Raw genomic sequence first — 13,499 nt, forward strand, 5'->3', positions numbered from 1 at the left:
TAATAAGCTCCACCTGTTCAACTACAGGTCTTCCTCCTGGTGGTCTTTGGTGGGAAGGGCTTTCACAGACATTTCTAAGAGCTTTACGTATGCTATCTCATTTAAGCCTGACAATACCCCTGTTTGTTAGGTATTATTATTATTATTATTGTTATCCCCTTTTGCAGATGGAAAGGCAGAGAAAGAAAGTTTAACATCATCTCCAACATCTCATAGCTAGTAAATACCAGGAATAAAATTTGCACTTGGGTCTAATGGTTATTAAGACCTACTGAATTACTTCAGTTCTCTGGCCCTTGATGGCCCTAGTTCTCCTGGACTTTCTCCTAAAGATTACTTGCTCTTTAAAGATAGAGACTGGCAAAGAAAGTCTGGTACAGTATAAACAAATAAACATTAAAAAACCCCCCAAAAAACAACAACCCAATGACTGTAGTCTGAAGACATACTTGGAACTAAGGCCCCTTTTCTGAAACTCTGCGAATCTCCCCAGAGTTGCTAGAGTTGTTTCTTGTACCCAAATCAGTACTGCATGTTTACCAGAGTCTTGGAATAAGTCCATGTAGTCAGAAGATGGATAACTTAAGGAAATAGTTCAAAGGAAAAGATGACTTTAAGAGGGGGAAAAAGCACACTGCTGTGTCGGAAAACTGCTTTAGCCTTGAGGCTTGACCTTGGGTTTACACAAGGAACTCTTGCACAGTTTCAGCTCAAGGCCCTTCATTGAAAGCTCTTGAAGTTTTTTCAGCTTTTTGGTCTTGAGTGCTCTTGGCCTTGCTTCCCGCCCCCAATGCCCTGTATCTGATGTCTTGCCACTCTTTCCTACCTAGTGAAAATCCATGGACTCTTGCTTTCGCCTTTCCAGATCTGCTCCTTCAGATTTAATATCCCCCCTCTTTGTTCCAATGAACCTTAAAAATAACTGCTATACATTTATATTATTTTGTTATTTGTGTAAAGGTTTGTGAACCACGGACTGTGAACTCCTTAAGGATGTGGCCGAGCCCCTTCTGATTTTTGGTATACCCCTCTGCCACCCCAGAGGGGGCTCTCAGCACTTAGGCACTCAGCAGGCGTTCAGTATGTCCAAAAAGCATCCTTTTGGAACGTCATAGTTGCTGTTGTTCTCACCTGCCTAGCACATTTTCAAGTACAGATCCTCGAACTACTTTTCCCAGTGGCCACCGCACCAGGGCCTCCGAGTGGGGCAAGACAGGGTTAGCAGATGATTTCACATTCCAGCGCTGCTCAAGTGGTGGTGCAGAGGGTCTCGCCTGCCGGCAGGAACCGGTTCTCCAAATTCCAAATAAACCCACACAAGTGACTTCTAGTAGGTTCTCACGCTTTTCCGATCTGATCCCACCCGTGCCCTGAAGGTGAGCTGCCTGGACCGCCAGGAGAGTTGAATGGAGAAATGAACGGGCCGCACAGCCAATCATGTTCCGATCTGCCCGGAAAAGGCGGGTCCCGGGGTGTCATTGACAAAGCCACGCGGGATTGGCGGGTCCGGAGCGGTCCGCGGTGGCGGGAGTTTTCGGATGTGTTGGCGGTGACCCCGGCAGCAGCGGTTGGGCTGAGTTGGGCCGACGGGGCGGGCGGCGGAACCAGGAAGGCCAGTCCGCCGCGGATTTCCGAGCTCCCGTCTTGTGGCTCGCATTGCGGCCGCCTTCTTTCCGTCCCCCGGAGCTGCGGGGAAAGATGGATCGGCACCGGCCGCGGCTGCACCACCCGAAGCAGGGCTCCGCCGCCGGGGCCCCCTACCCCGCCTCCACCGCGCTTCGCGGCTGCCGGGAAAGCAAGATGCCGCGCAGGAAGGGCCCCCAGCACCCTCCGCCCGGCGCCGCTGAGGAGCCTGGAGAGAAACGCCCCAAGTTTGTAAGTTTCGCCTGGAGCTGTGGTGGGCGGCTCCTGCCTTGTGGAAGGGCTGCGGCTCAGGGGATCCTTCAATTTCATTAAACTTTGACTTGGCTGACAGCCATGGGTGGATCCAAGGGGTCTGGGGGGTGAGGATGGGTTGGGGGGGGCGGTAAATTTTGTTCTAGGTTTCTAGGGCTGCCAGTCTCCTAATAGATTGACGACGACAGGGTCCAATTCTGTTTGGATCCTCGGACAAACACACTGATCACTGTGTTGCCCCACATTTGTTCTGGCTGACATGAAAAGCGGTTCAGATGTGTCTGTATTGACGTCACCTAGGTGCACATTGCATTTTTTAAGTCGAACTTTTCCCCACCCTTCTAGCGTCTTAAGAGTATGAGACATGGCAAAGTGAACTTTTAGGTGATAAGATTTCTTTTTCTGCTTAGTATTTTAAGCCACGAAGAACTTTTTAAGGTAGATGTAATTTTCCAAGTAGAAACAACTCGTTTTAAAACTTGGCGGGCTATGTAGTCACTGCTAAGGAATGTTTTGCTTAGATTGGAAAGAAGTCTTTGAAACTCGCTCTTCTGGTTGCTTCTCTTACTTTGGCACCCAAGGGAGATGTTATGATCAACAGCTTGTGAATCTTCTTGTTGGTGTCAACTAGTGAAAGAATGCCTATTGATGTAATGCAATGATGATTGTTTTACGTATGTGTGTGTAAACAAATTACTGAAGGTTGATAGCTCGGGTGAATCTAACAATTGAAAATTTAATATTGGATCCGTCCATTTTACTTAGGAGTAAGGAAAACTTTTTAAGTTATAGGTAAAATTATACAGTACTGCATGTGCCTTCTGTGAACAAATAAACACTCATTAGGAATTTAAGTCAGGATACACATATTAAGGGAATAGAGATTTGTAGAGGAGGAGTGAGTTGCTAAGTATAACAGTTAAAAATAGTGGTTGAATAAAACTGGGAGCAGAGCTATGATATGTATCAGAATACTGAAAATGAGGGACAATATGGATAATTTTGCTAAATTAAGTATCAAGATGGCCATAGGCCAGGTGAAGTTTTGCAGGAGCATCAACTATGTTGTTATTGTTATTTTAACAGAGCTGAGGAATAAATAGGATTGAGTTAAACTGGCAATGCAGGATTCTAGCCAAGGAAAAGAATCCTGGGGCAATGACTTTTCTTCTTTTTAGAGTCTACTCTCTGTGTTAGTAATGTCATTCCATTTTGTTTCTCACTCCTATGCTCCAGAATGCGTGGGATCTGATTTTCTGTGACTCTTCCAGCAAAGAGGTCATGAAAACAGAACCTAAGCTAGTATTTAGGTTTAGTTTCATTGAAGGATGTATCAGGTGATTTGGATTCTAGGCAGTTTTTCATTTCTTAAGTACGTTAAAAAGGTTATTGTAAAGATGAAATGACCTCTAAAAGCAATACTTTGAAGCTTTAAAGTTATAAACATAACTAAAACAGTGTTTGCTTTTATTTTTTATTTATTTTAAGATTTATTTACTTATTTGAGAGCTTGCGCGTGGGTGGGGACAGGCAGACTGAGAGGGTGAGGGTCCCAAGCGGACTCTGTGCTGATTGCAGAGCTTGCCACGGTGCTTGATCTCACCACCCTTGAGATCATGACCTGAGCAGAAGGTCCCTTAATTGACTGCGCCCCCCAGGAGTCCCCACAGTGTTTGTTTTTAGATAGGAATCTGATTTGAATCATGGCTTCATAATTAATTTAGAGGTAATTTGGACTATTGATAATCCCTGACACTAATTTAGATTCTTGCTTACATGGTAGTTTCTTTAGCTATATTTCCCATTTCACTAATTCTCTTACCAGCGATTTTAATCTGCTATTTAACTTGTTTGGAATATTTAAGTTTAGCAATTACAGTTGACTCTTGAACAACATGGGTTTGAACTGTGCAGGTCTACTTACGCATGGATTTCTTACAGTACAGTACTGTAAATTTATTTTTTCTTATGATTTTCTTAACATTTTCTTTTCTCTAGCTTTGTTATAAGAATACAGTATATAATACATATAACATGCAAAATATATGTTAATTGGTTATGTTATTGGTAAGGCTTCCAGTCAACAGTAGGCTATTGGTAGTAAGTTTTTGGGGAGTCAAAAGTTAGACATGAATTTTGACTGCATGGGGATCAATTGGTGCCCCTAACCCTTGTGTTGTTCAAGGGTCAGCTGTATTTTTTATTTCTGTAGGTTCCATTTGTTTCTTCTTCAAATCTGCCTGGTCATTCCTGATAGTTCTTTGTTTCTTATTCTTTTATTTTTTTAGGCATTTCCTATGTGACTCTTTTTATTTGGTAGTTCTGGTGTGTGCAGTTTTTGGACTGTCTACGTTGACTTGCACTCATGGTGGCTTACTCTCTCCTCCTGTGCTTGTAGATCTTTGTAAGCTCATTGCTTTATCTTAACTTATCTTCCAAGGGGTAGTGGGGATGCTTTTTTCCGGAGTGCTTTTCTGGGAGTTCCACTGATTTGGCACCACCTCTTATTGAAGTAGGACTCTTAGAAAGCCCAGGGTTCCATGCTTAGCCCTAACGCTGTCCCTGGCCTGAGGCTTGGCGTTCCGATCTTAAGGCTGCCTTCTAAGCAGCTCTTCCCAGTCAGTCTAGTTCCGCACTGCTCTCAGTCTCACCCTAGTAACTCTTGTTTTGAGGATGGAGACTGTCCCTTCCTCATGAGATCTACACGTGATTGTTCTGTAGTTGGGTTTGCTCTACTGCCAGATGTCAAGTCGGTTCTTGGCTTTCTCTTGATTTCGAATGGAGCCATGAGAGCCTGCATCTCTTCGGGTCACCTAGTCGTTAGGTCACGGCCTTGCCAGGGGCAGCTGCTTTTGACTGGAACGAGTAAGGTAGGTCGGTGATGTCACAGGAATAGGGATGATTTAGGTGTTTGGTGTTTTGCACCCTCCACAAAGCTGCAAGCTGGCGGTAGAACTGAGTGGGAAATTGGCCCCTTGCTCCAGTTGTAGATTAGGAAGGCGCAGGCTCTGGTGCTCACTGAAATCCTGGTTTACTTTGAGCCTTGATAAAGCAGACACATCCTTGTTTTCTACTGTATGTATAGTCATGAGTCTCAAGTTACTTTGGCTTGTATATAAAAGTTTGTAGTACAGAATTTCTCCCCATAGATCTGTGTAAATAGTAGAAATTATTCTATTGTAAAGGTATGCTAGTTTGGCTGCACAGGAAATCACCGACTTTTGGGCTGTTTGTGTACTAACCGACTTGATTTCAGTAGAAAATACGGTAAGCAGTGAGTATTGAGATGCTGGGGATAGATACTGGGGGACAGGTTGCAACCATTGGAGGCTGGGGAGGGGGGACAAGGCAGGCACCTGGACGAAGGCTTTGTGAAGGTAGAGTTCAGGAGGATCAGTAAACTTTGTCCTGCCTCAGGTCACACTCTTAGTACCTGAGCCTGAGTCTGATTTCCCTTCTAGAACAAAACAAAAGTTGCCCTCCTTGTCATGAAATGCCTTTTAGTGATGCTGGGCACTTCGTTCCTACCTTTTACTGCTCTTAGAAACACAGTACAAGCAGTGGTGGCCCCCACATCCAGATTGAGAGCAGGATGTGTGGCTTCTGGAGAAGTTCCCATCTCTAGGCTATGGGCCAGTTTTTTGATAGGAGGCCTGTGCATTTGGTGATCCTCGGTGGCAGAGCAGCTCTTCTTTTTAATTAAGAATATCCTTTAAAACTTCTCACGGAATTTAGTGTAAATCTTGTATCTAATCTTATGGTTTCCATCAAACGGATTGTTAAGTATTGTTTAATTGTATCATTACAGTACCTTCAATTTTGGTTGTGATTTTTCACCCTGTCCAGTAATATCTGTGTGTCTACCATTTTGGGCCTCATTAATAATACTAGTTAACCTTAATGAATGAACCAAGTTCTGTACACACACACTCTCTCTCTTTCTCTCCTTTAACCCTTACAACAACCCAATGAGATGTGTGGTATTATTAGCCTTGTTTGCTGGATGGGAAAAGCAAAGTGCAGAGGCTGAATTGCCTTAGGTCACACAGCTGCGTGTTGGTGAGGATGGGATTTGAACCCAGACAAGCTATTTCCCACATTTTTAGTCACTGTCCTATATTACTCTCCCATACTATTGGGAGTTTTAATCTTCATTACTTTTCTCATTCAGGGGCCATTAAAAATACTAACACCTTTAATGAATATAGAATTAGTGATTTCCTGATCATAGGCAGCTTGTGAGGTGGGAAGAGGTATGAGGTTGGAGAATCTTGTCTGTTGTACTGGGAACTTGGGGGGAGTTGAAATCAGAGTAGGCTTGATGAGATCAGTGCCTTCCTCCCCGCCCCCCCGCCTCGGGTATATTTGGAGGCAGGTGTGGCGGGCTGAATAATGACTCCCTCCCCCACAAAGATATTCATGTCTTAATCCCTGAAACCTGTGAGTGTTTCCTTCTATTGCAAAAAAGGACTTTAAATTAAGGCTTTTATTTTGTTTTTTTTTTTTTTAAGATTTTATTTATTTATTTATTAGAGAGCAAGCGAGAGAGAAACAGCATGAGAGGGGGGAGGGTCAGAGGGAGAAGCAGGCTCCCCGCTGAGCCGGGAGCCCGATGTGGGGCTCGATCCCAGGACTCCGGGATCATGACCTGAGCCGAAGGCAGTCGCTCAACCAACTGAGCCACCCAGGCGCCCCTAAATTAAGGCTTTTAAAATGGGGAGATTATCCTGTATTACCAGGCTGGGCCCTAAATGAACACTAGGTGTCCTTGTAAGAGGGAGGCCGAGGGAGATTTGACTACAGAAAAGGAGAAGGTGATGTGACTCTAAGGCAGAGATTGCTGATGTAGCCCCAAGCCAAAAATGGTGGCAGCCATCAGAAATTGGAAGAGGGGAGGAACTGGTCTTCTCTAGAGCTTCCAGAGGGAGAGTGCTACTGCTAACACCTTGATTTGAGCCCAGTGAAACTCATTTCTGACTTCAGGCCTCCAGAACTGAGAGAATACATTTTTGTTCTAAGCCATCAAGTTTGGTAATTTGTTTCAGCAGCCGTAGGAAATGAACACAGCAGGTATGGTTCTGAGGGTTGACCACACTGAAAGGTGTTGTTTAACAGTTTGTATATGCGTGTTTAGGAGAACCATCAGATTCATCTAAATCTCTTCCTTGTGGTATCATTTTATTTTGGACTGTTTGTGATTGGGGGGGTGGATATAAGATAACAGTTTGGTCCTCTGGAATAGCAACTAGAAGTTGAATTCATCTTGTTCTGCTGCATCATTTTTGTAGTTGCTAGAAAGCTGAGAAAAGGTGGAGGTGATTTCTGTGTGTTCTTTTTGAGTTTATTTCTTCATTGAGTCCTCAGCTAAAGTGATGCTTTCAGTTGTCCTAGAGTTAAATTGTCAAGAATTGTAGACAGTGTTCTTATATGAAGGCTTTAGGGACTTGAGTGTCATTCATGTCAAAATCCACCTAACCCATCCAACATTGAAACCTTCATAAGGTAAGATCATTTATTTTATTCAGGCTAGTCTTCTAAGTAAATTGACTAAATTGCCCCAGACTTTTTTTTTCCCCCTGTTTATCCTTCCTAACAAGAGAAGTTTTTTTTTTGTTTGTTTGTTTGTTAATATATGATTTATCAAAAGAAACAAAATATATCAAGTGGCTTTTGGGAGTATGTTTAGCTGCTGAAAATAGATGATATATGGCATTTATTACTTCTGGATTACTCTGGATCTTTTTTGTGTGTGTTTGGTTGGGGGCAAAAAGGGGTGGGAGTAGGGGTAATTGTCTCAGATTTAGAGCAAGGCTTAATTGCTTTTTTTAAAGACTCATGTCTTTAATTATGAAGCAAGCAAACTGACATACATTTATTACACTGTGAAACCTTGCATCTCATTTAGTCTGTCTTGTAGCAATTGCTTCTGAACAGATGTTACCTGAAACACCTTTGTGCAGTTGGTAGAATTCTAAAATTTGTCACGCTTTTATTATTGTTGTCATGAATTAACTCTACTTTATGGCATAACTTTATTGCTGTGTCCTAGAATCTTTATATATTTATTGCCTTATAAATTGGATTTAAAATTGGCTTTTTATATGGAATATAAATTAATATGTGTAGAACTTGTTTATGCTTGCAGAATAATACAAGAAAAAACTGCTACGTATTATACTAATGTAATTGTCTTTAACTCAGCACATAGTATCCTCCAAACCAGGAATGAAATGAATGCTACAGAATATGCTTACCATCACATTCTGCTTGTTTCTCCCAGAAACTAATTTGACTTTTAGATCTATAAAATATAGATGAAGCATAACCTTTTACTTCATGGGATATTAAGGATCAAAGCATGAGCTTTCTTTGAACAGGATCTACAAAGGTAACTTTTCTTTCCATAGCAGTAGGGTGGCATTGAAATACTTTACCGTTGGGAGTAATTTTCTCAAATAGCAAATCAAATAATCATTATTAACTTAGGGGAGGATTTAAGAGTTTCAGTAAGTTAAGTTTTGGTGCTGGAATATTTCAATTACTAGCTAATTAATGAGAACTGTTTGGAAATGCTTGCCATAGATTGTATTCTTCAAAAAGACCCACTGCCATCTTTTCTTTTCTTTCTTTTTTTTTTTTTTTGCCATCCTTTCTTACAGTTTTTATAGAAGAGGCATTGTGAGGAGCATGTATGGGCAGTGATGTGGACCACTGTTAGGGCTCGAATCCTGCCCGTGTTACGCATTCGCTTGGGCAACTTCCTTCTCTCTGTGCCTCTGTTTCCTCATGTGTAAAATGGGATTGTTGGGAAGATTAGAAGTTACTGTGTGATGGGCCTGGAATAGCACCTGGCTCGTTGTAACCACGATGTAAATATTTGCCATTTATAGGATTGTCGTTGCTGTCATCATCAGTAGTAATAGTAGTAGTAGTCCAATGTTTTCTAGATTTTAGGGCATTGGGGATATTACATTGGGTAGTTGAATTACTTCCCTATGCTGGAAACTCTTCACAGGGTCAGGCTTTTTCCTCATGGTGTGTGGCGGGGGCAGAGTCCTGCTGTTCTCAGTTCTCCCCCTGGGGTGCCGGGTAACATTCGGGTTGATGCAATCTTCTGGTTGTGATGGCTGCATGGTCAGAGCAAGGTTCTCAAGCTTTCTAGGGGTTATGTTTTCATACGTAAAATGGGGATCATGAAACGATGACACTTGCATACAGATGAAACTTAGAAGAGAAACCTATGAAGGCAACAACCTCAAACTTAGGAAAAAAGTTCTTGTGATGCTCCAATGTGGACTTGAATGATAATAAAAATAATGTTACTTATATATGTATAGATATAAACTAAAAATATAACTCCTTATGCTTATGGCTCTTTTACAACTATAAAACTCAAACAGATTTTCACATAAAACCCAAAACAAAACTATAAAACCAATAAAATTCAAATGAACAACATTAATTTAATGTGATTGATGATGTTTTGCTGAAATTAAGTCATCGTTGTTGGATTTAATAGTGGGAAGATATGTGTATGGTTTGCTGTTTTCCTTTCTGTCAGCTTGACTCTTGGATGGAAATGGAATCTCAGAGGCTGAGGAAGCAAAGGACAGTGACAAAGCCAAAGACTCAGCCCCACACTATTGGTAGAGACCTGACATCTACCATTACTGTCTTTTTCACAAGATCTTAACTTGAGGCTCTGGGTGAAGTAGTGAACTCTTATAAACCTGGTTATGATAAAATAATAATCTAGCCATATGTAGATACTTTCTACTCAATTGTATGAGATTGTTGAAAAGGAGCAGAAAGAATCGGAGCCAAGATTACCAGCATCTATATTCATTTTTTTTTCTTGAAATTTACCTTGCCGTAGCTTTGAGTACATGGTTCCTTGAATAGTGTCATTTTGGAAGTAGGGACAACCATTTGGAACAGAATTCTTCCTAAGTAGAGGAGATTGTGAAAACCTATGTATCGTGATTGATGTTGTTTGACCTTCTTCTAGTGCCCTGTTTGATGTGTACATACACACACACACACACACACACACTCACGCACACACACACGTGCAAGTGTGGCCACCAGAAGCCACACTTCTGATAGAAGGACCATGGTTTAGAGTGGTCATTCAGATTGTCCAGATGATGCTTATTTTACTTCAAATGTTTAAGATAATCTTGGAAAAATACGAAAATTTAAAAAGACTTATGGACCTGGAGAGTCCGTGAGGGGATCGGCAGACTCGGTTTGAGGAATCCAAGGGATGACTTGAGAAGTTAGTCGAGTACTGGAACCTGGCAAAGGTTTTGCCCCTTTAGTTCTTCATCTAGCGATGAGCTATAAGTGATTAGTGTTTCTCAGTTGTGAAGATGTATACAGTGTGCTTCAAAACAGTTTACTTCTTAATAGTCTATTAAGGGTAGATATTTCCTTTGCAATTTAAAAAAATATATTTTGTCATACAAAAGAAGTATAGAACACTATGTACTCACCAGTGTCAGAAATGAAACTTTATAAATCCTATTGAAATGTCTGTTTTCTCCTTTCCTATCAGTATTTCCTTATAATCTTTCCTCTTCATTTTCTTGAGGTAGGGGCTTACAGGGCTTTTTATTTATTTCATGAGGGATCTTCATGGGTTAAAGATGGCTAAATACCTGTTCAGCTCACCAAGGAAATTATCGTTAATTCTAGGTTATTCTGGAAGTTAAAAAAGAAGAGCACATGCTTCTTTTGGAGTTATGATGTAGAATTTCTTGAAACTCTCAGTGAGATACATGGATTAGTCTAATTTAAGATCCATAATAGTGCATTTATTTGGCTTATTTTATTATAAAGTATCTTCCCAGGATGTGGGGAGTTTATCCTGTAATTGCTGCGTTTTCCTGAGGTGGGTTGTTTATTTGGGCATCAGAAAATGAAACTTTGTAACATTCAGTTTTTAACTAGGATTTACAAATTGGTGACATTAATTATGGAGTATACTATAGTATTAAACTGTTGTGTTGATCAAATCCTTGGGTAGAATGCAATTCATAAGGACAATTACAATTCATTCCTAATGAAAAATCTGACAGTCTGAGAAATGAACACGAAAACCAGAATGCACATAATCTGCAATCAGAAATTCAATGTGACAGTTTCATTTCTTTATAAAAGGTGATGGTCTCCAATTAAAACCATGCTCAAACTTCATTCAGCCTCCCTTCGGAAGTTATTATTTTGCTATTATTGATATGTTATTTTGTATCTTGAACCTGTTTTCACTTTATGCATGTGTTTGTGAGCTTTTGGAAGTCACTTTCTCTGCAGTGCTTGGCATAGGCTTGAGCGTACTGCTATAGGTCTGTGAATGCTTGGCTAATTGAAAATCTATGCAAAATTACTCTTGTAACCTTACACCACCTGGTTCATTAATCTATTCATGATTAATTTAAATTTAAATGTTATTGATATACCCTAAATGTCTATTTATTTTTATAAAAGATTTCAGTGATGGTGGGGAAGGACATGTAAAGGCCACCAGAAATATATCTGGGTCACCGGAGAACTGGGCCTGCCCATTCAGGCTCCTCCAGGGGCCAGCAATGTGGCTTGAGAGGTAAAGAGGGCTGAGGATGGATTCAGTGGATTCAAATATGGCTGTGTATCCTTGGGCAAATTAATGAACTTCAGTACCTCAGTTTTCCTATCTGTAAAATGGAATAGATAACCACAGCATGTCCACTTATAGCTTGTTGGGAGGATGAGTTGAGGTAATGGATGTTTCAGTAGCTTGGGCATAATGCCTAGCAGTTAATACATGACAGCTATTACGAGTTTTACTCTTTTGATTCTTTCTCAGATACCAGAGTAGGGGGGGATCTCATCTGTAGTGTTGAATTCTCTAGGGCTGGTAATTTTGAAGGAGATATTACAGGATCTCAGTTATTGGCAGCATTTTGACCATTCTTTTCAGCTTCCCACCTCCCTTTCTCCTTGTGTTCCTGCTAGACAACCTGTATTGTGTCCAGGAACTGGACCTTAATTCAAGTGGGGAACACACCAAAAGGGTTGGTTCCTGGACATACTTCCCTCCTCTCTGTTTCATCTAGATCTCCAGCCCCTTGACCTTGCCTCTCTTCCCTGTCAGTTTCCTGCCGACTTTTGCTCCACACTATACCTACACTCCACTAAAGTAACCCTGGCACTTTTGAACTAGGATGCCTCCCATTCCTCACCTCCTCAAGCCTGACACAAGGTAGACTGTAAATAAATAGAATCTCTGGCTTCCTTGTCCATTTGCCTCAGATCTCCAAGCCTGGAGCAAGCCGACAGGCCCTCTGGGTCTTGAACTGCTGCCTGGGGGTGGAAACCCTCCCAGCTATGTGAACTGATTCCCTTACATTCGGGGATCTATGGGCCCGCTGACTAGCTGGGTCCTCAAAGCTGCTAGATAATCATCATCACAATAGCTACATTTATTCAGCTTTCCCAGTGGGCTGGGCGCTATTTTAATCACTTAATCCTAATTCACTGCTTTGAAGTAGGCACTCTCACCACCCTTGTGTTGGACGTGATGGAACTGAGGCGGGGAGAGGGGTTTGGGGCCTTTCCTGAGCTGCAGCAGCTGGGGATAGGGGGCGAGGAAACCAGCACAGCCGGGTCTAACTCCAGAGCCCTGGCTTTGAACTAGCTCTCTGGTTACCTTCTTTTTCATTTCTCTTAACGTTTATGCTAAACCATTATCATCACTCTCTTTACCTTCCCTATGGGCCTGATTCCTTTTTGTTGTAAATAGTTTTTTAAATTGAAAAAGTAATGTATGCACCTCTTAAAAAGGCCAGCAGTGTAAGAGTACAGAGTGAGCTTCCCGAGACTTCCTTGCGCCCCAGACCTCCCATTCAGCTTGTTCCCGAACAGCGGCCGCGGTGACTTCTATTAATTTCTTTTGTATCCTTTAATGATATTCTGTGTGTGTGTGTAAAATACCCACTTGTCCCCACACGGGAACATTCCACCGCTTTCGCTTAAAAGATCTTAGAGATGGTTACTTCTGACTCTTCGCGCTCCCCTTGACACCTTCTTCAGAGAGAAAATAAAGGCCGTTTTGCTTGAACTTGCACAATTTCCCGCTGTCTGCACCTGTAATCTTCTCTATTTGCAACTCTTCCTCCTTTCCCCTCCAATATCCACAGAAGAAATGTCTGTTTTCCTGTTCAAGGTTAATCCCTTTACCTCTGTTCTTGACCAGTCCCATTCCATTAGGTATGTTTCACTCTTTATAGGTTGCATTCTCCAAGAATGCTCCAGTGCCTCTCATTATAAAAGAAAAAGCAGAAGCAAAACCAAACAGCCTCCCTCTCTGACTTTCTCTTGACCCTTCTCCCCCTCTGAATACAATGCTCTGCTTCCTTCCCTTATAGTCAGTTAGTTCTTTTCATTTATTCAGTAAATATTTGAATGCTCTTTATCCTGAGTATAGCACAGGTAGACACAATTTGGTCCTTGTCTTCAAGAGGCTCCCATTCAGTCTGGTATGAAGAGAGGTGTGAACCAACAAGTGGGAAGTGTTACCAAGCAGTCCATTTTGTGTCATCTTGAAGGACTCAGGCTCTGAA

General features: G+C 41.7%; 1 protein-coding gene across 2 annotated transcripts in view; it reads left to right on the plus strand.

Moving 5' to 3' along the window:
- Window positions 1-1,635: 1,635 nt before the first annotated feature.
- DIAPH3 (diaphanous related formin 3) overlaps window positions 1,636-13,499 on the plus strand; it is a 484,732-nt gene continuing 472,868 nt past the window's right edge. For both annotated transcript variants that reach the window (XM_078070282.1, XM_078070281.1), the window contains exon 1: window positions 1,636-1,875. In XM_078070282.1, the coding sequence (XP_077926408.1) occupies window positions 1,699-1,875 (177 nt within the window). In that variant the 5' untranslated portion in view covers window positions 1,636-1,698. The remainder of the gene's footprint in view (window positions 1,876-13,499) is intronic.

Source organism: Halichoerus grypus, chromosome 4 (assembly GCF_964656455.1).
Source record: "Halichoerus grypus chromosome 4, mHalGry1.hap1.1, whole genome shotgun sequence".
Lineage (NCBI taxonomy): Eukaryota > Metazoa > Chordata > Mammalia > Carnivora > Phocidae > Halichoerus > Halichoerus grypus.